This window comes from Mesocricetus auratus, unplaced genomic scaffold (assembly GCF_017639785.1).
Source record: "Mesocricetus auratus isolate SY011 unplaced genomic scaffold, BCM_Maur_2.0 Super-Scaffold_100037, whole genome shotgun sequence".
Classification (NCBI taxonomy): Eukaryota; Metazoa; Chordata; class Mammalia; order Rodentia; family Cricetidae; genus Mesocricetus; species Mesocricetus auratus.
The window spans coordinates 11766118-11791408 of NW_024429215.1; the positions used below are offsets into that span (position 1 = coordinate 11766118).

General features: G+C 38.9%; 2 protein-coding genes across 4 annotated transcripts in view; both read left to right on the forward strand.

Annotated features, from left to right (window-relative positions):
* LOC121135422 (vomeronasal type-2 receptor 116-like) overlaps nucleotides 1-25291 on the forward strand; it is a 166540-nt gene that overhangs the window by 131448 nt on the left and 9801 nt on the right. For all 3 annotated transcript variants that reach the window (XM_040734193.1, XM_040734191.1, XM_040734192.1), the window contains exons 4-5: nucleotides 14912-15038; nucleotides 15241-15301. In XM_040734193.1, the coding sequence (XP_040590127.1) occupies nucleotides 14912-15038; nucleotides 15241-15301 (188 nt within the window). The remainder of the gene's footprint in view (nucleotides 1-14911; nucleotides 15039-15240; nucleotides 15302-25291) is intronic.
* Nucleotides 15426-19747, forward strand: LOC121135290 (zinc finger protein 431-like). The gene is made up of 3 exons (XM_040733815.1): nucleotides 15426-15450; nucleotides 15846-15900; nucleotides 16517-19747. The coding sequence occupies exons 1-3, from the start codon at nucleotides 15426-15428 to the stop codon at nucleotides 17490-17492; spliced, it is 1056 nt and encodes a 351-aa protein (XP_040589749.1). The 3' UTR covers nucleotides 17493-19747.

Below are 25291 nucleotides of genomic sequence, written 5' to 3' on the forward strand. Positions count from 1 at the left end.
CTCAGAAATTGTGCTGGGTCCTTCCTGTTGCTGTCTTCAGGCTTTGCTTTGCAGAGAATCTGTTGTAGCAGTCTTGCTGGCTGTGCTGTGAGTGCTGCTGTAGGCGGCTTAGCCAAGAGGAGCAGGAAAACCAAGACATGGTGAGTTTGGGGCTACTATCCAGAGACTGGGAGAACTGCCTGGTCAAGCCATAGGAGCCAGCTTGGAGGGTCCTCCCATGGCTGTTTGGGCGTAAGTGGCCAGAGGCTGAGTTCCCTATGTTCCTGCCTGGTCTTGTGGTGTGCATGGTCCTGATGGCCCTGTTTGGCCTGGTTTATTTCCATGTAATTTTAAAGGTCCTGCATGGTCTTTGACATTATCTGAGTCAGCTGGCAGACTCTGAGTGTGTTCACTCTGCTGGCTGTGCCTGTGAAGATCATTGGGTGTGGGACTGTGCTTTTAAATATGCTTGTTGACACGCTATTAAATGCAGGTGACCTTAGTGCTTGGGATGTCGTTATAAAACACAGATTTGTCAAACTGAGAATCCTGGTCTCTTTAGTATCTTCCAGAAGTTCTGCATTTTGAATGTTTAATATTTAGGTTTTGAAATCTTGTGGAGTTAATTGTGTGGAGCTTGACAACAATATTCCTTGTGTAGCAGAGCATTCCACTGCTACATTGTGATATGGAAGTGTAGATGTGATGGCAGTAGAATTGATCTTCATAGGAGACATTAAGTTACTAAATAGAATTTAGGTCATGGAGGACTGCATCCCAAATACTCCAAAACCAAGTAGTAGGCTAACAAAGACTGTTAGATTACAGTATGATAAGACATAAATGTTTGCTCCTGAGGTTTAACCAGCTATATTCCAATACCAAAGGAAATATAGCCATTTTAACAGCAATGGAAAAGCCATTCCCTCCATTAAAAAGCTGTCCTGTAAATGATGCTCAAGGGACTATTATAGGGTCATCACCAATATTAAGTTCTGCCATTCCATAAATTTATATTAATGCTAGAAAAGATTCATCTACAGTCTTTTGCAAAGCAGTTTTGTGTCTAAGTTTCCTATATTGATTGAGTGGATTTGAACCCTGTCTGTAGCCCCACAGTGTTTTGCTCTTGTAATCCTGACAAACCATGATGAATATTGGATTAAAAATCTGCAGCCTCTCAGAATCTTTTTTGTTTTTTTCGAGACAGGGATTCTGTGTGGGTTTAGAGGCTGGCCTGGAACTTGCTTGGTAGTTCCAGCCTGGTCTTGAACTTACAGAGGTCTGCCTGCCAATGCCTCCCAAGTGCTGGGATCAAAGGTGTGTGCCACTAATGCCCGGCTCTCTCAGAGTCTTAAAATGACTAGTTGGAGTCACATTTTGGATTGCCTGTCACAGAATAGTGAAAGGCATGATGCTTGAAGCATGGTTTTCCCCTTCAAGACAGAAAAGGGGAAACAGTGCACTGTGCACTCTTCAGGGAGAAACAAATGAGATGGTAGCAAGATCATAGTCTGAAGTTGAAGACAGTGAGATTCAGGTTCTACCTTATGAAGTAGGACTAATGGGGAGTGGTGAATAACTTTTTCTGCCTACAATTTCCTTGCATGCATTCTTTCCATGTGAATGAAAAAAGACATAATTGGTGTGTGTATATGTGTGCAATCCTGGATGACTCAGTTAAGTCAACTCAGTGGTTTACAAAATAGTTCTCACAGGCTAATACTTGACAAAGGATATAGTCAAGCAGTATCTTATTACTGACATTCTCTCTATCAGAGAATTACCTATTCCATTTCAAAGTGATTATAGCTAATGTTCTTCTAAAGATTATTGCCCCACACTATATAATTCGGGATTTCTTTAGACACCTAATATTGCCTCTATTGCTTACTGCTGTAAAGACAGTTCTGCCAATCCTTCCTTACCTGGACCTTGACTACTTTGAAGGAAGGAAAAAAGGATCAGTGAATGAGGCTCCACAACTTCTCCAAATTTTATGGTATAATTACAAATGAAGCTGACTCTGTGTAAGAACTGAGTTCATTGGCTAACTGCAAAACATGTTTAGTCACAACAGCCAAAGCCATGGGAAAGAAAAAAGATGAATTCTTTTCTGTTGTGACATTTGTTGTCTTTAAAAGTGAGTAGTGAAGTGGTAAATTTTAGACAATCAACAAATTTTTGACTGATTATTTGTTCGGTTAACTGACCAAGCCATCAAGAAGTTGGGTAAAGATCAGAATTCCTGGGCTTTGAGAGAAGGTTCAGAGTTTAAGAGCTCTGACTGCTCTTCCAGAGGTCCTGTTTTTAATTTCCAATAGACACATGTTGGTCACAATCATCTATAATGAGATAACCAAATTACTCTAGTTACAGTAATTCAATATATTAGCAGTATTGGATAAAATGCTGTGGCGTTTCCTAGTAAGATTGTGTTTTCCAGGTTAAAATGTATATCCCTAAGAAATTATATGGATGGTACTTGGTATGCTTTCATAAAAATCTAAGTGTCTAGAGCCCATGGCCATAAAGCCTGTTTCACCTTTCTTACAGGTATTTTGTATTATAGTTACATTATTCCCACTATCTCTTTTCTGCCTCCAAGCCACTTCCCTCAGACTCTTCATTGTGTTCTAATACATCACCTTTTTTCCTAATTTTTTTCTCAGTTGTCAACATGACATAGCCTAGTGACATCTGAGGGAACATGGATTGAAGGTGTACCTTCATCAGAATATGTGATTGCTGTGTAAGAGAGGTTGTGTTCATTATGACTGTTGTTTGAAGTCTCTTCCTTTGTGTTGGCCATATCCCTAATCAGTTTGGCCTGGGCTGGTTAAGGGAGTGAGCCTAGCATTAGAAAATGACAAAGCAGCAGAGATAGCTAGGACGCAATGTTTCCTCATGGTTTACCTTTCTTTATTGCTTGAGTCTCTATGCTAAGTACCCACAAGGATGGACAGTGACATAGTGATATCAACCAAATAACCTGTTCATGACCTGAGTAGATTTGGTTATAGAATTAGATCAGAGAAAGAGAGAAGAATGAGAGTTAGAACAAAATATGAGGAATCAAAGGTGATTTTCTTGTAGTTGTTTTGCAATCTCGCCCAGGGATGCCACTGACTCATTACAGCTTTCTTCTCAGGTCCTGAGTGCTGGGGTAATGTGTCATGTTAGGTTAGGAGAGCTAGGGACACTGCCTCTAGTAGAGTTAGAATTCAAAGTTATTCAGCCATTGTGAGCTATATACCAAAGTCTGCAGAGACTTAGGTCATTTTTTTACAACCATTGTGACTTTACAGCTTTTGGGGTGATGATGTGGAGTATTTATAAACAAATACCCAACCAGTTTGGAGTAATGGCAATCAAATTTGGCTTCTTGTCAAGATTGCAAAAAGTGCTTACTCCAGCTCACATAACATCATCTTATATACTGTGATTATAATAGTTAGAAGATGGGTCCTAGAAAATAGAATTTTAAAGAAAAAATGGTTTAATGTTTTTTAATGTGCAGCTCTAGAGAGTTTCACAAATGAACTCTCTACTTGGCAACATGAGAAATTTTCATGGTAGATGGGTTACTTGCTAATACATGTATTCTGTATATTTTAGTGTTTGAGGTCTTCCCAGACACCTGCCTGTATCAATGAATGATATTATAATTTTATACACCTTAAATTGCCAACTTCATTCTGTGGCAAATGTGTCTCCCTAATGTCTGGCAGTAGAGGAGTTCAAATTTGTTTAAGCAACTACATAGAACACACATAGAACATTGGATATAGTAAATTTTAGTAATTGTACCAATTCTTGCTTTAGATAAATGTACTTTCACAACTAAAATCTTCCCACACATGAGGATGCCCTAAGATGCTTCAATTTCTTTTCTTTTTTTAAAGTATTTTGTTATTTAAGTTAGAAACAAGCTTGTGCCACATGTCAATCCCAGCTCCCTCTCCATCCCCCTCTCCCCTCCTCTTCCCACTAGGCCCCCTAGTACCCCACCCAATCTCCACTTTGATCCCCAATGAGGGTGAGGACATCCATGGTGGATCTACAATGTCTGTCATTACATCCAGGGAAGTGACTAGGCCCTCCCCCAAGAGTCCAGGCTGAGATAGCATCCCTTAATTTGGGATGGGCACTCAAAGTCTATTTGTACAACAAGGAAAAATACTACCCAAGGCCCCAAAGACAACCTAGGCCTCCTAACTGTCACCTACATACATGGGGTCTGGGTCAGTCCCATGCTTTCTACACAGGGTACAATTTCTTGTATGTTTGAAAATCAATCACAGAGGACAGCATGATTGTATTGACTTTATGTGCCTGCTATTTTTATGAAGTTTATTTACATATATTTGTGATTCATTAGGAAAAAGCTTGTTGTTGTAAAAGTTCAATAAACTTATATGGCAGAGAGAACCAAGTGCTTTAACTTGTTCTTGAGTGCATTGGTTTGGAGACTTTCTGTGGAAAAAGACTTTTAGTTTTCTATTCTTGGTTTTATAGTCTTGTCTCTCATTATTTCTTGGCACATGTGTGTTTTCCAGTAGTTACTGTCATCAACATTGCATTTGCAATAACATTGAAGTTAGTGCAGTGATTGATGCATTGGTTTTGGGTTTTCAAAAACTTCTCAAGTATTATTGTTGCTCTGTCCTAGTTAGCTCCAGGCCTCAATATATTAAAACCTACAGTCATCTGTGGGAACATCAGCTAAGGAAGTTCACCCATGAGAATGCCTGCTTGCTATACCCTGATAGATTCTTTTGATTGGTGATTGGCGTGTGGAATCCTTTACACAGTGGGTGAAACATACCTAAGAAAATAGCCTGCTCTGAATAAGACAGCAGGCTGCAAATGAGACAATGCACAGTAGGTGAGAAAGCCAGGAAACAAAGTTCACTCAAGGATTTTGCCTGCAGTTGCCAACTTGAATTTCTATCCTAACCTTACACAGTGATAGACAGTGATATGACAGAGTCATTTAAAAAATCCCATACATTACCTGAGATGCTTTTGGTTAGAGAATTTAACTATAACAGCAAAGAAGCAAGTTAGAACAAAAATGGCACTCTAACCATGATTTTGTTGTTTGGCAGAAATAGTAAATTCTATTTTGGGTGAGTGTGGATGATATCAGGTCTTTGGATGGCAAATATTTTAGTAAGTGCTACACATAAATTAATCAGCTGCTTTCAAAATACCTGGAAGTTGGGCACATTCAGGGGAATGACAGGTAGTGGAGGTTCAGATCCTTTGATTTCAATGGGAAATAAATTCCTTGGTAAATTAAACTTATGGGTAATTTGTGTAATAATATGGGCACTAACATTTCTTTTTTTTTAATCATTTTTCATTTAATTTTAAATAGCTTGATTTACATGTCAATCCCAGTTCCCTCTCCCTCCCCTCCTCCCGCACTCCCCTTCCACCCTCCCTCCCACCCTATTGCCAAATCCTTCCACATAGGGGATGTCTAGAGTCTATCATTTTACTCTTGGTAGGGTCAAGGCACTCCCCTAAGAGTCCAGGCTGAGAGAGCATCTCTCTTTGTGCTATAGGCACATGAAGACAGATTGTATACCAGGGATAGACACTGATCCACAGCTCAGAGCCCCATAGGTTGCCCAGGCCTTCTCACTGACACTCACATTTGGGGGGTCCAGATCAGTCCTATTCTGGCCTCCCCACTGTCGGTCTGGGGTCCAAGAGCACTCCCCTGTTCAGATCAGCTGTCTCTGCTGGTTTTGCCAGCCCATTCTTTGCCAATTTGCTCATCACTCCTCTCTCTCTGTCACTGGGTTCCTTGGGTTCAGTTCAGTGCTTAGTTGTGTGTTTGCCTCTGCTTCCATCAGTCCCAGGATGAAGGCTCCCGGATAGTTATAGACATCAAGTTCATTATCAGGAATGGGCATTCGAGGTGGTCCTTCCACTATTGCTTAGCTTGCCAATTGATGTTATACCTTTAGATCACTCGAGGTCACTCTGGTGCCTGATCTGTCTTCGATCCTATGATTCCCTCTTCCCCCTATTTTACCCCCACCCCCTCAACTTCTTGTTCCCCCATGACCAACTCCCTTCCTCTTTACCCCCTCTATTCTTCCCATGTCCCACTACCCCCCCTCGCCCTGTTCCCCATCCATTCAGAGGATCTTGTCTCCATCCTCTTCTCTTGGGTACTATGCATATATGCATATCTTTTAGGTTCTTTCCTGTTTCCCAGACTCTCTATCTGTGGAAGTGCAGACTGGCACTATCCTGATCCATATTTAAAATCCATATATGAGTGAGTACATACCATGTTTGTCTTTTTGCGACTGGGTTACCTCACTCAGGATGGTTTCTTCCAGTGCTATCCATTTCCCTGTGAATTTCAAGATTCCATTGTTTTTTCTGCTGAGTAATACTCCATTGTGTAAATGTACCACATTTTCTCTATCCACTCTTCAGTTGAGGGGCATCTAGGTTGCTTCCAGGTTCTGGCTATTACAAACAATGCTGCTATGAACATAGTGGAGCAGATGCCCTTGTTGTATGAACCTGCCTCATTTGGATAAATGCCTAAGAGTGGAATTGCTGGGTCTAGTGGTAGATTAATTCCCATTTTCCTGAGGAATCTCCATACTGATTTCCAAAGAGGCTGTATGAGTCGGCATTCCCACCAGCAGTGGAGGAGTGTTCCTCTCTCTCCACATCCTCTCCAGCATAAATTGTCTTCGGTGTTTTTGATTCTAGCCATTCTGACAGGAGTAAGATGGTATCTCAGAGTTGTTTTGATTTGCATTTCCCTGATGGCTAAGGATGTTGAGCACTTTCTTAAGTGTCTCTTGGCCATTTTAGCCTCCTCTACTGAGAATTCTCTGTTTAGCTCTGTACCCCACCTTTCAAGTGGATCCTTTGGTGTTTTGGAGACTTGTTTCTTGAGTTCTTTGTAAATTTTGGAGATTAGCCCTCTGTCAGATGTAGGGTTAGTGAATATCTTTTCCCATTCTGTGGCCTGCCTTTTTGTCTTTTTGATTGTGTCCTTTGCCTTACAGAAGCTTTTTAGTTTCAGAAGGTCCCATTTGTTAATTGTTGATCTCAGTGCCTGTGCCACTGGTGTTATGTTTAGGAAGTGGTCTCCTGTACCAACTCGTTGAAGAGTATCTCCCACTTTCTCTTCTAAAAGTTTCAGTGTGGCTGGATGTATGTTGAGATCTTTGATCCATTTGGACTTAAGTTTTGTACAAGGCGATAAACATGGATCTATCTGCAGTCTTCTGCATACCATTACCCAGTTATGCCAGCACCATTTGTTGAAGATGCTTTCTTTTTTCCACTGTACAGTTTTAGCTTCTTTGTCAAAAATCAGGTGTTCATAGGTGTGTGGGTTAAAATTAGGGCTTTCAATTCGGTTCCATTGGTCTACCTGCCTATTTTTGTGCCAATACCAAGCTGTTTTCATGACTATAGCTCTATAATAGAGCTTGAAGTCAGGTATGGTGATGCCTCCTGAAGTTCCTTTATTGTATAGGGATGTTTTGGCTATCCTGGGCCTTTTGTTATTCCATATAAAGTTGATTAATGTTCTTTCCAGGTCCTTGAAGAATTGTGATGGAATTTTGATAGGGATTGCATTGAATCTATAGACTGCTTTTGGCAAGATTGCCATTTTTATTATGTTGATCCTACCAATCCAAGAGCATGGGAGATCTTTCCATTTTCTGGTATCTTCTTTGATTTCTTTCTTCAAAGACACAAAGTTCTTGATATACAGGTCTTTCACTTCCTTGGTTAACATTATCCCCAGATATTTGATGCTGTTTTTGGCTATTGTAAAAGGTGATGTTTCTCTGATTTCTTTCTCAATCACTTCATCATCTGTATATAATAGGGCCACTGATTTTTTTGAGTTTACCTTGTATCCTGCCACATTGCTGAAGGTGTTTATCAGCTCTAGGAGTAACCTTGCGGAGTTTTTTGGGTCACTTATGTAAACTATCATATCATCTGCAAATAATGAAAGTTTGACTTCTTCTTTTCCTATTTGTATCCCCTTTATCTCCTTTTGTTGTCTTATTGCTGTAGCTAGAACTTCAAGTACAATATTGAAGAGATATGGAGAGAGTGGACAGCCTTGTCTTGTTCCTGATTTTAGAGGAATTGCTTTGAGTTTCTCTCCATTTAGTTTGATGTTAGCTGTTGGTTTACTGTATATTGCTTTTATTATATTCAGGTACGTTCCTGTTATCCCTGATCTCTCTAGGACCTTTATCATGAAGGGGTGCTGGATTTTGTCAAAGGCTTTTTCAGCATCTAGTGAGATGATCATGTGTTTTTTCTTTCGCAGATTGTTAATATGGTGGATTACATTGATAGATTTTCTAATGTTGAACCATCCCTGCATTCCTGGAATGAAGCCTACTTGATCATGGTGGATGATTTTTCTGATGTGTTCTTGAATCCGGTTTGCCAGTATTTTATTGAGTATTTTTGCATCAATGTTCATGAGGGAAATTGGTCTATAGTTCTCTTTCTTAGTTGTGTCTTTGTGTGGCTTGGGTATCAAGGTAATTGTAGCCTCGTAGAAAGAGTTTGGCAGTGAGCCTCCTGCTTCTATAGTGTGGAATACTTTGACGAGTATTGGAATGAGCTCTTCTTTGAATTTCTGGTAGAATTCTGCACTGAAGCCATCTGGGCCTGGGCTTTTTTTGTTTGGGAGACTTTTGATGACTGCTTCTATTTCATTAGGGGTTATAGGTCTGTTTAGATTATTTATCTGTTCTTGATTTAGTTTTGGCAAGTGATATCTATCCAGGAAATTGTCCATTTCCTTTAAATTTTCAAATTTTGTGGAGTACAGATTTTCAAAGTATGCCCTGATGATTCTCTTGATTTCCTCAGAGTCCGTTGTTATGTCCCCTTTCTCATCCCTGATTTTGTTAATTAGCATGTTCTCTCTCTGTCTCTTGGTTAGTTTGGACAGAGGTTTGTCTATTTTGTTGATTTTCTCAAAGAACCAACTCTTTGTTTCATTGATTCTTCTCAATGTTTTCCTGGTTTCTACTTGATTGATTTCAGCCCTCAATTTGATTATTTCCTGGCGTCTGCTCCTCCTGGGGAGTTTGCTTCTTTTTGTTCTAGAACATTCAGCTGTGCTATTAATTCTCTAGTATGACTGTTCTCCAGTTTTTTCATGTGGGCACTTAGTGCTATAAACTTTCCTCTCAGCACTGCTTTCAAAGTGTCCCATAAGTTTGTGTATGTTGTGTCTTCATTCTCATTGAAATTGAGGAAGTCTTTAATTTCTTTTTTTATTTGTTCCTTTACCCAGGGATGGTGCAATTGTGCATTGTTCAATCTCCATGTGTTTGTAGGGTTTCTGCGATTTGTGTTATTGTTGAATTCTAATGTTAATGCATGGTGGTCTGATAAGATGCAGGGGGTTATTCCAATTTTTTTGTATCTGTGGAGATTTGCTATGTTTCCTATTAAGTGGTCAATTTTAGAGAAGGTTCCATGTGATGCCGAGAAGAAGGTATATCCCTTTGTATTTGGGTGGAATGTTCTATAGATGTCTGTTAAACCCAGTTGGGTCATAACTTCTATTAATTCTTTTGTTTCTTTGTTAAGTTTCTGTCTGGAGGTCCTATCTAGCGGTGAGAGCGGAGTGTTGAAGTCTCCTACTATTAGTGTGTGAGATTTTATGTGCATTTTGAGCTTTAGTAATGTTTCTTTCACGAATGTAGGTGCCTTTGTATTTGGGGCGTAGATATTTAAAATCGAGACTTCGTCTTGATGTATTTTTCCTTTGATGAATATGAAGTGTCCTTCTTCATCTCTTTTGATTGATTTTAATTTGAAGTCTAATTTGTTAGATATTAGGATTGCTACGCCCGCTTGTTTCTTGGGGCCGTTTGATTGGAAGATCTTTTCCCAGCCCTTTACTCTGAGATAACGTCTGTCTTTGGTGTTGAGATGTGTGTCTTGTATGCAGCAGAAGGAAGGGTTCTGTCTTCGTATCCATTCTGCTAGTCTGTGTCTTTTTAAAGGTAAGTTGAGGCAATTGACATTGAGGGATATTAGTGACCATTGATTGGTGATCCTTGTTTGCGCCTGATTTATTGTTAGTGAAGTTATTTTGTGTAGTTTCTCCTCCCTTTTTCTTTTAGTGTTTTGTAAAGTATGATTCTATATTGCCTGTGTCTTTGTGAATGTAGTTATCTTCCTTGGCTCTAGGTTTTCCTTCTAGCATTTTCTGTAGAGCTGGATTCATGGATACGTATTGTTTAAATCTGGCTTTGTCATGGAATATTTTGTTTTCTCCATCTACGGTAATTGAGAGCTTTGCTGGATATAGTAGTCTGGGCTGGCATCCTTGTTCCCTTAGCGTTTGTAGGACATCTGACCAGGATCTTCTGGCTTTCATCGTTTCCATTGAGAAGTCAGGTGTAATTCGGATAGGTCTGCCTTTGTATGTTACTTGGCCTTTTTCTTTAGCTGCTCTTAATATTTTCTCTTTGCTCTGTAGGTTTGATGTTTTGATTATTATATGGCGAGGTGACTTCTTTTTCTGGTCAAGCCTATTTGGTGTTCTGTAAGATTCTTGTACTTTCATAGGCATATCTTTCTTTAGGTTAGGGAAGTTTTCTTCTATGATTTTGTTGAATATGTTTTCTGTACCTTTAAGTTGAAGTTCTTCACCTTCTTCTATACCTATTATTCTCAGGTTTGGCTTCTTCACGGTGTCCCATATTTCCTGGATATTTTGTGTTAAGGATTTGTTGGTTTTGAGATTTTCTTTGGTTGATGATGCTATGTCCTCTAATGAGTCTTCAACACCTGAGATTCTCTCTTCTATCTCTTGTATTCTATTGGTGATGCTTGCATCTGTAATTCCAGACCGTTTACCGAGCTTTTCTATTTCCAGCATCCCTTCATTCTGTGTTTTCTTTATCGTTTCTATTTCAGCTTTCAATCCTTCAACTGTTTGAGCTGTTTCCTTAATTTTCTTGGTTGTTTTTTCTTGGTGCTCTTTAGATTCTTTGAGAGATTTGTTTATTTCTTGAATTTTTTCCCCCATTTCATGGATTTTTTTGTTTGTTTTTTCTTCTATTTCTTTAAGGGATTTCCTCGTTTCTTCTTTGAGGCTCTCCATCATCTTCATGAAATAATTTTTAAGGTCTGTCTCCTCTTCTTCATCTATGTAGTGCTTTTCAGGTCTTGCTGGTGTTGGATCCCTGGATTCTGGTGGGGTCGTGTTGGTGTTTCTATTGCTGAGTGATCTCTTATTCTGTCTTCTTCCCATCTCTTCTTCCAGTGGGTGCTGGTGGGGGCTTTCTGTCTCCACTGGTCTCCTTCCTTACTGCAGCTGAAGCTGAAGCTGGCCTCACTGGGGTTGGGGTCTTGGAGGGGCTGATCTCTTTCCTGTGTGGGCAGCTCTTCTGGAAGCCGGGAGCGGCCCCGAAGATGGAGGGGGATGGGTGATGGGCAGGTGGTCCCAGCCGGAGACCCAATCTCACCTGAAGCTGGGCTCGCTGGGTTGGGGTCTTGGAGGGGACTCTGTGTGGGCGGCTCTTCTGGAAGCCGGGAGCGGCCCCGAAGATGGAGGGGATGGGTGATGGGCGGGTGGTCCCAGCCAGGGACCCAATCTCACCTGAAGCTGGGCTCGCTGGGTTGGGGTCTTGGAGGGGCTGATCTCTTTCCTGTGTGGGCGGCTCTTCTGGAAGCCGGGAGTGGCCCCGAAGATGGAGGGGGATGGGTGATGGGCGGGTGGTCCCAGCCAGAGACCCAATCTCACCTGAAGCTGGGCTCGCTGGGTTGGGGTCTTGGAGGGGCTCTGTGTGGGCGGCTCTTCTGGAAGCCGGGACCGGCCCCGAAGATGGAGGGGGATGGGTGATGGGCGGGTGGTCCCAGCCAGGGACCCAATCTCACCTGAAGCTGGGCTCGCTGGGTTGGGGTCTTGGAGGGGCTGATCTCTTTCCTGTGTGGGCGGCTCTTCTGGAAGCCGGGAGCGGCCCCGAAGATGGAGGGGGATGGGTGATGGGCGGGTGGTCCCAGCCAGAGACCCAATCTCACCTGAAGCTGGGCTTGCTGGGTTGGGGTCTTGGAGGGGCCTGTGTGGGCGGCTCTTCTGGAAGCCGGGAGGGGCCCCGAAGATGGAGGGGGATGGGTGATGGGCGGGTGGTCCCAGCCAGAGACCCAATCTCACCTGAAGCTGGGCTCGCTGGGTTGGGGTCTTGGAGGGGCTGATCTCTTTCCTGTGTGGGCGGCTCTTCTGGAAGCCGGGCGGGCACTAACATTTCTTATTATGCTCATGGAACCAAGATTTTGAGTAAGGCAGAATCAAACAATAATGACCTGATGTCTTGAACAGAATATAGATCTCTTAGACAACGATAATGATCAATCATTCAGGACTACAGTGAACAAAAAGCAAGTGAATCATAAATACATGAAAATTCTGTGTGTTATAAAGAATAAGTGTAGAAGAGAGGTTGGAAGTTCCATGGAGATATCACCATTAAATAGAAAGCTCTTCCTCTACATTGAATGCGTACCTAATTAAGAAAAGGGGGAACTGTCCATATTTCTATGCCCTAGGTAGACTAACATTTGATTCCTAGGTGAGGAAACAACTTTACACAAAACCTGCTGCAAATCTGGTACAAACAAAACTGGATCCATCACAATTTAGAAGCCAAATTTGTGGAATCTTTGATGTTGTACTGGTCCTGGAAACAGGAAAATGTAAAATTTAAGGCCATGCATTTTTATCTGTTGTTTGAGGTCACTTGAAGGTATGTGTGTTTTGTAGAGTCAGAGTTCCAGTGAGGTCACTGTGGGAGTTTATTTGATGATGCTGTGAGGAAAATGCCTGGATTGTATTTTGAAATTATAGATGCTGAGAGATTTACACCATTATACATCTTCTATGGAGAGCTGCATTTGTGAAGTGGAAGTAAGCAAAGAGAAAAATGTTTAGAAAGTTGTGGGGAGAGATCCTTCTATTACCTTTGAAAATCAATTCCCATGTGTCTTACACAGAGCTGTTGGATTTGATGGTTGCCCTGCTGGGTGTAGTTTTGCCTTTGTCCATTATTCATTTACTATTCTTCAACTTCTCTGCTTTGCAATGGAAATGGATATTCTGTGTCATTGTTTATTGGAAATTTGTAACTTATCATTCTGATTGTGCAGGATGAGACAATCATGAGATTGTCTTGAGGGTCAAAAAAGGCTGTAAATTTTTTTGAACACTGTAGATCCTTTTGCTCAGTAGGATGATCATTGAGGTGAAAAAATGATTTCTTCATAGATGACCCTTTGCCTTTAGTAACCAAGGTCGGCATCTATTTGACTAAATCCAAAACTCCCTGATAGGATGATGAATTTGAACATGTGTCTCTACTTGGTAGCTATTTTGGGGTTTTTAGGAACCTTTAATAGGAGGAAATTTTCTGGATGATATTCCTATTTGGTGATGGGATTTGTGTGTCTACGACCTCACCCAATTTTCTGGTTTTTTTAAAAAATTTATTCTATTATGTTGTGGTTGACTCTAGTCAGTTATATTCCTTTTTGTGATATTTTGACTTCATCACCATGAGAGATAGTATGAGAATATCACATTAGATACAATTGCATCCATTGTTAATAAATGCTAAGTCATGTTGCTAGCCTTTTTTTAAATTTTGTTTGGTTGTATTTTTACTTATGAAGTCAAGAATTGTCTGAAGAGCGCTAACTGTCATAAAAATTTCTCTATAGACAAGCTGGCCTTGAACTGAGAGATTCATGTGATGTTTGCTCCCAAATGTTGACAATAGTGATGGGCCAATGTTTTGGGGGTGTTTTAAGCTTTTTATTGGATGATGGGTTTTATGTGTAAGTTTTTCTACATGTCAAGTATATATAATTTTTCTGAGATTCACCTCCAGCTTGATTTTTGAAATTTGGCAGATGATATCCTTCTCCTTCCCAGCATGTCAACATATATGAAATTAATACTGCCTGAGCATTCTGAGTCATTGGATTATAGCTGTGTGTGACATTCTTCCTACATGTGGTTTTTATTTGTATCATTTAAATGTATATGATTATTTGTCTGCATATAGTGATATGCTCAATATGTGTGCTTGGTCTTCACAGTAGTCAAAAGATGATCTTAGATCCCATGGGCTTGGCATAATGTATGGGGATGTATAGCTGTTGTCCCCAGTATAAGTTATGGCATTTGAGCTCACCTATATCCCAGTGCATAAAGAGATCTTAACTTCTGAGCATCCCTCCTGCTGTGTGTTGATCAACATGTACATTGCTAGTGCTTTCATTTGTCTATGTGTAAATGCTTAAATGCATACTTACCTTTAATGAGGTTAACTAAATTACAATTATAATTGGAGCATGTCAGATTTCATGAAGATGAATACAGAACAGGTTTGAATGTATAACTTCTTATAGTTACTTCAGAAAAAAAATACACCTCGCAATTCTTCCTATCTCTATTAATTATTTCATTGTTTTTTGTATGGAAGACAGGTTCTTAATATTTACCACTTGCTGTCCAGTAACTGATTCTGCAGTCTAAGTGAGCATTTACCTGATAGACAGTTATACCTATCTATTTCCTTCTGAGTGTTGGGACTAAAGGCCTGAGTCAATATATCTTGCTTCCTCAATAAAATTTCTATGATGTAGAATCGGTCTGTTGATCTGTGTGCATTTCTGTCTGTGTCTGTTAATAGGCATTTCTCTTGCAAGATAATATGCCATTCATAAATGATAGAGGTAAAACCCCATAAGACTCCTTCAAGACTGACTTAAATATAATATCTGTGTCATAGATTAAGTATGGGAAGGTGAATCATTTTATGAGTATACGGTCAAAGAAGTATACATTTACAATGCTGTATTTATAATAAATATGTCATATTTTTAGGATGCAGTAACATATCAAGATTTGGATATCACCTTTACTCAGGAAGAGTGGGCTTTGCTAGATTCTTCACAGAAAAATCTCTACAAAGATGTGATGCTGGAGACGTATATGAACTTCAATGCAATAGGTAGTTCTTTGGATTTCTTTCATATTTTATAATAAGGGGACAACTGTTTCTTAATTATTGATGCTCTTTTGTAATTTTGAGTGAGAATGAAGAAGACTTAGGAAATAAGTCAGTCATGTTTCTAAGTATCACTGAAGACAGTCAGTTAAATTTTAAGTAATTTTCAATAATAAATTATACTTTTCCTGATGCTATATTTTAGGCTACAAATGGGAAGATATTGATATCGAAGAACATTGTCAAAGTCCTCAAAGTCATGGAAGGTAATTTTCATGTGTATGCTGATATAAATTTGCCTATGAAGATAATTTAATGTATACAGATGTTACAAAGAAAACCAGCAGTGTAAATAATAACATAATGTGCATTGATTTTCAATAAATTGTCATGAGATCATATACCTCAAAGGCTGGTAAGGGAATTTTGTTTTCAAGTCCTTTATAAGGAAGGAAGACAAGATATAAATGCCTTCACACCATTTGAGTCATAGATCAATGAGAGTTAAGCTGATGAGAATTGCTAATCAATGTAGCCTCATACCACTCATATTACATAAGGTATACATATTGGAAAGTAATAAGTCTATATCCAACACAGTGTCGTCAGCAAATATTACATAGTGAGCTAGTATTACTCATATATATGTTCTGATTTTGTTAAGTACAGTGTGATTAGACAGAAACATGATTTTAGTGGGGATGGTTATGTAAAGCCTTAATCCCTGTACCTTATATTTATGAGGAACAAGAAGAAAACATGGGTGACTGCAGTGTGGAAAGCTTTTACTTTCTAATCTTCCTTTAATAGGTATGTCCTATGTCACAAAGAATAAAAACCATTTGAACATAGGGACATGGAAAGGGTAATGCACTTCTATCCATCTCAGAACAGTTAGAAGATATGTAGTAGTCTGCATGTTGAGTACAATCGTTGAACATGATGCAAGTTTACAAGTGCTTGGTTTTCCTGCTTCATTGGGAATACATCAACATTTTTATACTGCCAAAAAACCCATGTGTACATGCAATGAGTGAATATTTCTTCTAGTCAAGGTTCATTTTGTAGAAATAGGTTGAGTCACAGTAGAAAAAATTATCAATGCATAAAGTGGGTGAAAGTATGAATACTTTTAGTTATCTTCTATTATGAGAAAAGTCTCATAGAGAAAAGGAAGCCATAAATTTGAACAAGGCAATAAAAGTACTTAGCATGAAAGGCATCAAGAAATATGTAAAGCAGTCCTGAGTGAAGGGTAACACCATGAATATAAACAAAGTGTAATAAGCTTAATATCAGGTTAGGCTTTTAAATTTGACCAAATTGCTAAATTAATTCATAATTATATATATTCAGCAGTATATTTAATTTTTAAATCTTGATTTCATTTTACATTCCAATGACAGTTCTCTCTCCCACCCCTCCTCTTGCCCCCTTGCCTCTTTCCACCTCTTTGCTCATCACAGTGCTTTTCAAGTGCATAAAAGAACACATATTGGAGAGAAACCCTATGAATGTCCTGAGTGTGGTAAAGCCTTTCCTCAGCACAGTAATCTTCAAATACATAAAAGAACACATACTGGAGAGAAACCCTATGAATGCATTCAGTGTGGTAAAGCGTTTGCTCATTACAGTTCTATTAAAGTGCATAAAAGAACACATACTGGAGAAAAACCCTATGAATGTCATCAGTGTGGTAAAGCCTTTGCTCTGCAAAGTCATCTTCAAATACATGTAAGAACACATACTGGAGAGAAACCCTATGAATGCAATCAGTGTGGTAAAGTCTTTGCTCAGCACAGTCATCTTCAAATACATGTAAGAACACATAATGGAGAAAAACCTTATGAATGTCCTCAGTGTGATAAAGCCTTTGCTCAGCACAGTAGTCTTCAAATACATAAAAGGACACATACTGGAGAGAAACCCTATGAATGCAATCAGTGTGGTAAAGCCTTCGCTCATCACAGTTCTATTCAAGTGCATAAAAGAACACATACTGGAGAGAAACCCTATGAATGTCATCAGTGTGGTAAAGCCTTTGCTCTGCAAAGTCAACTTCAAATGCATAAAAGAACACATACTGGAGAGAAACCCTATGAATGCAATCAGTGTGGTAAAGCCTTTGCTCTGCAAAGTCAACTTAAAAGGCATAAAAGAACACATACTGGAGAGAAAACTTATGAATGCAATCAGTGTGGAAAAGTCTTTGCTCAGAAAAGTCATCTTCAAGGGCATGTAAGAACACATACTGGAATGAAACCCTATGCATGTAATCAGTGTGGTAAAGCCTTTGCTCAGAACAATAATCTTCAAATACATAAAAGAACACATACTGGAGAGAAACCCTATGACTGTAATAAGTGTGGTAAAGCCTTTGCTCAGAACAGTAATCTTCAAAGGCATAAAAGAACACATACTGGAGTGAAACCCTACGAATGTAATCAATGTGGTTAAGCTTTTGCTCAGCACAGTTATCTTCAAATGCATAAAATAACACATAGTGGATGGAACCCCTATTAATGTCATCAGTGTGGTAATGCCTTTGCTCGGCAATGTATTCTTCAAGTGCATAAAAGAACACATACTGGAGTGAAATCCTATGAATGAAATAATTGTGGTAAAGCCTTCACATGTCACAGAAATCTTAAAATACATAAAACCCCACATACTGGAGAAAATCCCTATTGATGGATGAATTCTGTTTTTTCTTAATTATAAAATTCCAGAGTCAGATATTAGACTGAATTCTGAAAGATCCAAAGATCATTTAAATCAATTGCGAGATCTTTCCTATACAAAATCCTCAGAACAAATGGGGTATGCTCTCTCCTATGATCCTCACAATGCATGCCAACTTTATGAAACCTCAGACTGATTCCTGAATTTCTGTCTCTTCTCTCCATACATTCTTAGCATCTCCACTTTCCAATGCTTGGATTAAGTTGGGGTATCACCACTTGGCTGATTCTCTTTTAGATTTATTATTGTGAATCACAGGATTGCCTTGAACTCACAGACCACATTTGCCTGTGTCTCCCAAGTACTGGGATTAAAGTACCACAAGTGCCTTTCCTGTATGTGTAACTTGAATGACTAGCTCTCATCTTGAGCCAAACTTTCTTCCTTAAAGAAAAACAAAATATCACCAAACACTTTGAATGTAGTAAGTGTGTTAAAGCCTTTGCAAATCCTTGTCATCTCAAAACACATAAAATAACACATACTGGACAGATAACATATGAATATAGTCAATGTGTAAAGCAATTGTATGTATCAAAATCATGGGAAGAAATGACACTGCAATGAAACCTTATAAATATTGACAGTGTGCTAAAGTTTTTTTTTTTGGTTTTTCGAGACAAGTTTTCTCTGTATTGTTTTTTCTACCATGTCCTTGAAATTGCTCGGTACACCAGGCTTGTTTCTCACTCACAGAGATCTGCCTGCCTCTGCCTCCCAAGTGCTGGGATTAAAGGCATGCACCACCACCGCCCAGCTAAAGTTTTTTTTTTTTTGAGATGTAAAACTTGGTGTGCAATCATTCTGTTGATGCCTTTGTAAATTACAACAGTCTTGAATGTGAAAAAAGACAATTAGTCAATTTTTTATAAAAATTAATCTTTAGCCAACACACAACCTTGTTTATTCTGTAGAGGACAGTGACCAATACGATGGTCTGTAGAAGTAAGATGATGGCTGTTTGTATATTGTTTGTACCAGTAAACTCATGGGAAAATGAATTTATAAAACCCTGGGTTTAGGAGAAATGGACAACCAAGTTACACACTCAGTCCCTGAAACCAGAAGCAGTGAAATAGAAATACTTTGGCCCTTAAGCAAGAGACATAAAAATTCACCCTGACTTTGAATCCCTAGACAAAGAAACATACTTTTTCACTGAAACCAGAGCTAGTGAAAGAAATACTTCTTTTCTGAAATGACAGACAAAATATAAAAATAGACAGTGAGAGAAACAGACTGGGCTCTAAACCAGAGTCAAAAGAACACAATCAATCCTTCACCAATTGAGCATTAACCCAACAAATCCCTGAACTTAAAACCATCTAGTCCCTGAGCATAAAATACATACAGTGTCTGAGCTTGCTCAAGCTCAGGGAATAATGGATTTCAGTTGGCAGTTGCTGTCACATCAAATCCATTAGGCTCGGTGTTACATGTTTCACAGAGTGAGGTGATAACTTCAAAAGAAGGAGGTCGCTTGGAACCAGTTGTGAAATTCTTGGCTGGAGAAAAATACTTGGCTGTGGTTCATGTGGAAATTTTTCTTGTTCTTCTATTCCTTTTCCATATTAAGTATTCCTAAATATTAAATATTTAAACAAAGACATAGATGAGAAACCAAACCACTCTATTATCAATAAAATCAAAAGAATTAGGTTACACAGAAGGATGAGAGATGTCATTATAAGTTTGAGGAGAGATCTGGCACTGGTGAGATTTCCAGAGATCTGCAAGTTTGACACCAACTGGAAAACTAAGCAATAGTGAAGAGACTACCTTAGATGCTCCTCCCTAATAATGAGTTTCGTGACTGTCTTAAATGCCATCTTACAACCTTCAGCTAGTGACTGATGGAAGCAAAGGCAAACACCCAGAGCTAAACATTGAACTGAACTCCTGAAACCCAGTTGAAGAGAGGGAGGAATGGTGAGCAAAGAAGTCAAGACTGGCCTGGTGAAACCCATAAAGGCAGCTGGCCTGAACAAGTGGTAGCACTTGGACACCAAACTGATGGCTGAGAGTCCAGAATGGGACTGATCCATACCCTCTGAATGTGGGTGTCAGTGAGGAGGCCTAGGCAATCTGTGGGGCTTTGGGTAGTAGATCACTACGTATCGCTGGCATACAAACGGACTTTGGCTGCCCATTCTCCATTGAGGGATGGTCTCTCAGCATGGACACATGGAGGAGTGCCTAGTCCCTGCCCCGGATGAAATGACAAACTCTGGATATCCCCATCGAGGTCCTCACTCTCTATATCAACAGAGTGGGTATTGGGTGGGAGATTGGGAGGCTGGGGACTTGGGGGGAGGATGGTAGGCAGAGGGAGCTGGGACTGACATGAGAAAGCAACATTGTTTCTAGTTTAAAAAAATATAGATAAAGAAATATGTGGTTATCCTTGATCAAGGACAATTTTCTGTTTTTACTAACCCTGGATGATCATGTTTTTTATTTGCATTACTGTGCCAAGTAACAATTATGTCATCTGTTTTGGTTTGCTTCAAAAAACATTCTCTTATATTGAATTAAAAAATCTTGTTTGAGAAGTACAAAATAAACTCAGGTTTATTCTGCCTCTGTGTTTGTCACCACCAAGTCCTTATCCACCTATTTGGAGGACCCGCTTCCCATTGGACTATCATACCCAGCTGGGGATAGTCCATAGCAGCTGGTGCCCTCAATGTGTGGTTCGAAGTAGGTATGCTTTCTCTTCCCTTTTCTCTCTGTTTTCCTAGAAAGTACATTTGCCCTGGGGGATAGGACTTCTCTAGAGTCCTCCAGACTCTTTAATAGAGAGAAGACATTGAGATAAAATGGTGGGAAAGTAAGAATCAGGGGTAATTTGTAGTCCAAGGACAGAAACATATTTGTGGAACATATTTGAAAGAAGAGGTGGTAAAACCTCAATGATGACTTCTGCAGCATTGTAGGATTTTGTATTGAATGTCCTTCTGTGGTTCTCAGAGGAAGAAAGCCTGTCTTTAGAAGGGTAGAAAAAAGCATGTCAAGAGATTAGGAAATTTTATGAATTCCATGACCCTAATCAGAATCCAGCTCATGTATTTTCATTATGGGCACCAATTAGAGACCTCCTTTCAGAAAAATCAAAAATACTTTGCAGAAGAATTACCCACAGAAGATGACATAATTGCTCTGATGTCAGAAACTAAGTTAAATAATGCTTCTTCACCTATTGCTACTCTCCTCAATGCACAGCCAGGTGATGACTGAAGGAATGATGAGCAACAAAAGAACTTGATTTTTTATAATAAAAGTACATCTATGACAAAGATAGATGATATTTTTTGCCTCAGGTCTGCTCCTACTCCTGCTTTTAAAACAAAGTCTGTCAATCTTGAAGTGAAGATGCCAATATGGCATTTAAGAAGTATAAAAGAAGCCAGGGAAAAAGGTAACTTAGATATTTGTTTCCCAGTAACCATTGTTGAAGGAGGGACACCCCAATGGAAACTTCTTTCTTTAAAGACTCTTAAAGTACTGCAGTGCTCTGTTAAGATCTTTGTGCCAAGTGCTCCATACATTTTACAGATTGTGGAAATGTTGGATTACTGGTGGTTACTCCTTATTATTGGCACCAGGACATTTTATAATATGGAGAACTGAAAACGAGGGAAAAGCAAGGGAAATGATACAGAATTTAATCTTCAAGAAAAACAACTTTGTCAGTGCTCTTCCAGAAGGAGACTGTTCCTTTCCCCAGGAACAAGTTAAATTAAAAGGGGAAATATTGGAAGACCTGTCCCAAATAGCAATAGCTGCTTGGAGAAGTCTCTCTCCTGATGATAGTAAAACAAATATGTTAGCAGGAATTAGACAAAAAGAAGAAGAATCATATGAAGATTTTATTCCTAGACTGGAAGATTCAACAGGCAGGATGCTGCTTTCCACTAAGGGCTTGGATATTTTATTAAAACAACTTGCATTGGAAAATGACAATACTCTCTGTCAGAAACTAAATTAGACCAAGCATAAAAACAAGAACTGTGTAGGATTACATCAAAGCATGAATAGATGACTCACCAGCAGAGGTCCAGTACATGGCCTATGCTGCATCAACGCAAGGGCAACATTTTCTTCCCATTATCAGAACTTAATGGCAGGAAAAAAGTAAAACCTCATGTTTTTCTTGCTAACAACAAGAACATGTGAGTCATGACTGTAAAAGAGAAGAAAAAACTCCAAAGATAAGAAAAATAAACCTCTGGAACTGTGTCCTCAATGTAAGAAGCGATAGCATTGGAGAGATGAATGTAAATTGAAACTGCATGAGAATGAAAACTCTCTGAAATATAAGGAGACCAAAAAATGAATGACAGTCATTCTTTGTACCCAAAAATTTTAAAAATGTACAAAGTAGGGAGACAGAGGAAAGTAAAGGTGAATTGAATCCTCTGGCCCCAAATTTTACATCTTAATGTTACTCAGAGCAACCATAGGAAGTGCAGTATTAGATCTTTCAGTAGACAAAAATTATTTACTTTGTGTTTTTGAGGGAGTACAATTAGAAAATACAGGGCTTAAGGGGCCTCTATCACCTGGTTCCTTTGGTGTTAGAATAGGGAGAAGTTCAAATGATAAGAAAAATGTTGAAGTAGTTCCTGGAGTCATTCAGATTTCCCTACATAAGCAAACTCATGATTAGGAAAATAAAAGAATACAACTACATAACTAATGGGTAGCTCAGATTATATTACTTCCTTATATACAGCACCCCAATACAATATAAAACTGATGAGAGGGGATGAAGGGTTTATGTCCCCTGAAGTAGTACCATAAATTCAGGAAATTCCCAGGAAAGACCCCTAAACCTGATAATGTAGAAGGAAAATTATACAAGGAGTATTCACCACAGTAGCAGACATGTTTTGAATTGCAGGAAGAAACATGGCCTATTCTTGTAAATATCACTTCTACTCTGTTAGGATTTTGGCTATCGTCCAATGTAGCTCAAAGCTCAAAAATCCTGACATAGAAATGTAAAGAAAATGTAGGTCCATTTTTTTGGGGGGGGTGTTGATAGAATTTCTGTGTATTGTTTCCTTGTCTTTTTTCTTAATATAATTCCTTGCAAATGCAGTTCACCTACTTTAATTTGAGGAATATGGGTATGTTAGAATTTACTAAATACCAATGTACTTTAAGCTGTCCTTTTTTACACTGTTGGTTTTGTTTCAAAAATTACAAGACACATTACATTTTCTTCAGAGGCACCATTCTCTCAGCTCATACATGAAAGTTACCTTTCATGTTTTTTAGAACTTGCAGAATATTCTTCAATAGTATGGTCTTCCCAACTGTATCCTAAAATATAGTATCAATAAATGCTTATTATATCATTGAAAAAAAGTTTAAGATTTAAGTTACTCTCTTCAAAGAACCTTAGATCATTTACTGATTTAAGTAATACATTCTTTTTCTCTCTCAATCAAATTAAAGAAGAGCATCAAAAACCAAGGAACAGCTGTCCTATTATTTTAAAATATGAAGGAAAATACACTCTTACCTATGTCTGTGAGTTTCTTGTACATCTCCAGCTTCGCATCATTGTAGAGATTCTTATGAGACCTATCCAGCAAAGTCCACTGTTCCCCAGTAACGTTGATATGCACATCATCATAGGTGACTGCATTTATAAATGTCATATATATATATGTGCAACTAAAAGCATAAAACTGACAATATTGTAAATGTATATTTCTGTACAGTATTATTCTAGGATGTGTTATTTTATGCTATGGAACATTTGTTTAAACATATATATGTTGTTTTTGTTTATGCTGTAGTTTATCTTGTGAAGCTGTATTTTCTGCCTGTTTATAACACCTGTTCTGATATAGCGGTGAATATCCACTAGTGAGGCAGGAGAAAGGATAGATTGTGGTAGCAGGAAGCATGTATACAGAGTAGGATAAATCTGGGAACAAGTATGATGGAGCATGAGAAGAAGAGGAGGATTCTATGGGCCAGCTACACAGCCCGATAACAACTCATGGAGTAAGAGGAAAGTAGGATATACATAAATGGAGAAAGGTAAAAGTCCAGATGCAAAAGGTAGATGGCATCATTTAAGTTAAGAATAATTGTTTAGAACTAAGACAAGCAAAGGCTAGGAAATCATATGTAATTGCAGGCCTCTTCCTTTCAATTTGTGACCTGGGTTGTACCTTCTCCAAAATGTAAAATGCTAAACAGCTAAGGGAGTAAAAGTTTAAGCAAAACTTTGATGCCCAACATGGGGCAATATTTCCATGTACGGCCTGAGAAAGCTTAAAATAATTTCATCTCTTGAAAGAGTTTCTGCCTACTGGTGAGACCTTGGAGAGCCAGCACAATAAGTAGTCATGAAAACCTCAGTTAAAGTGACTGCCGTAACACAATCATGATATGCTAGAGGTCTAGGAAGGCTTCATGTAGTACTTGGTGACCCACTTCTGATGGTGTTGTGAGTTTTAGACTTCCCTCTTAGGAATATAGAAATAAGCATAGCCAGCCTGGAGAACATGCAGAAGATCCATGTGTATTTTAGCTTTGGCAAGTAAAACATTCTAATATTATTTGATGTACCCTACCAAGCTTGGATAAATTTTTCTATTTTTTTATAATGTTGCTCCTGAGACGAGGAATTACTTTGTGTATATATTCCATAAGTTAATGGGTTAGCTGGATAGAGACTTACAATTGGGTGACCATCCCAGGCTTCAAGTGCCAAGGAGGACCTTTTTTTAATGGTGTTAAAACCTTGAATATTGCTGTCTCTTTTCCATCACTGGACTGACATCTGAAACTACCTAATGCTCTTTTTCTTAACAAAACCGAGACTTTTCATTCCTTCCTATTTGTGTCCCTTTCACTGTAGACCTGAAGGAGGCAACGGTAATAACCATCCAACAGAAGCAATATTTTGTCTAGGACATCAGCCCATTACTGTGAAATTCAGCCTTATTCACTTTCTTGTGACATGTAAAGATTTTGAAAGATTTGGGGCCAAAATATCACACAAATGAACTCTATATGAATTTTTCACAAAATCATCTAAGAACCTGCACTTTCTAACCAGGCCAAGGTCACGTAACACAGTCAAACAGTAATGAAGACAGGCTTCTCCTAGAGGGACACAGCAAGATAAGGATATGACTTTTATTGAGAGCCATGAGAACTTTTGTGTCTTCCTCAGAAACATAAGACAGTGGAAATTTCCAGGATCAATACAATAGAATTTGCCAGGATAACATGAAAATTGCAAGCAATACAGAATACACAAGATTAATGTCCTAGAACAAATTTCTTGTTAAGCTCACACACTTACTTGACTACCAAGGAAACAAATGATGAAATACAAATTAGCCTGAATGCTTCACTGCCTGATGGAGGGCATCAGTTTATCAGGAACGGGAAGGCACATTGTGTCCCAGGAGTCATGGTCTTTAGCCAGTATATACTATGACATATGTCTCTCATGTCTGGTAGTACAGGCCTACTCCATAGTG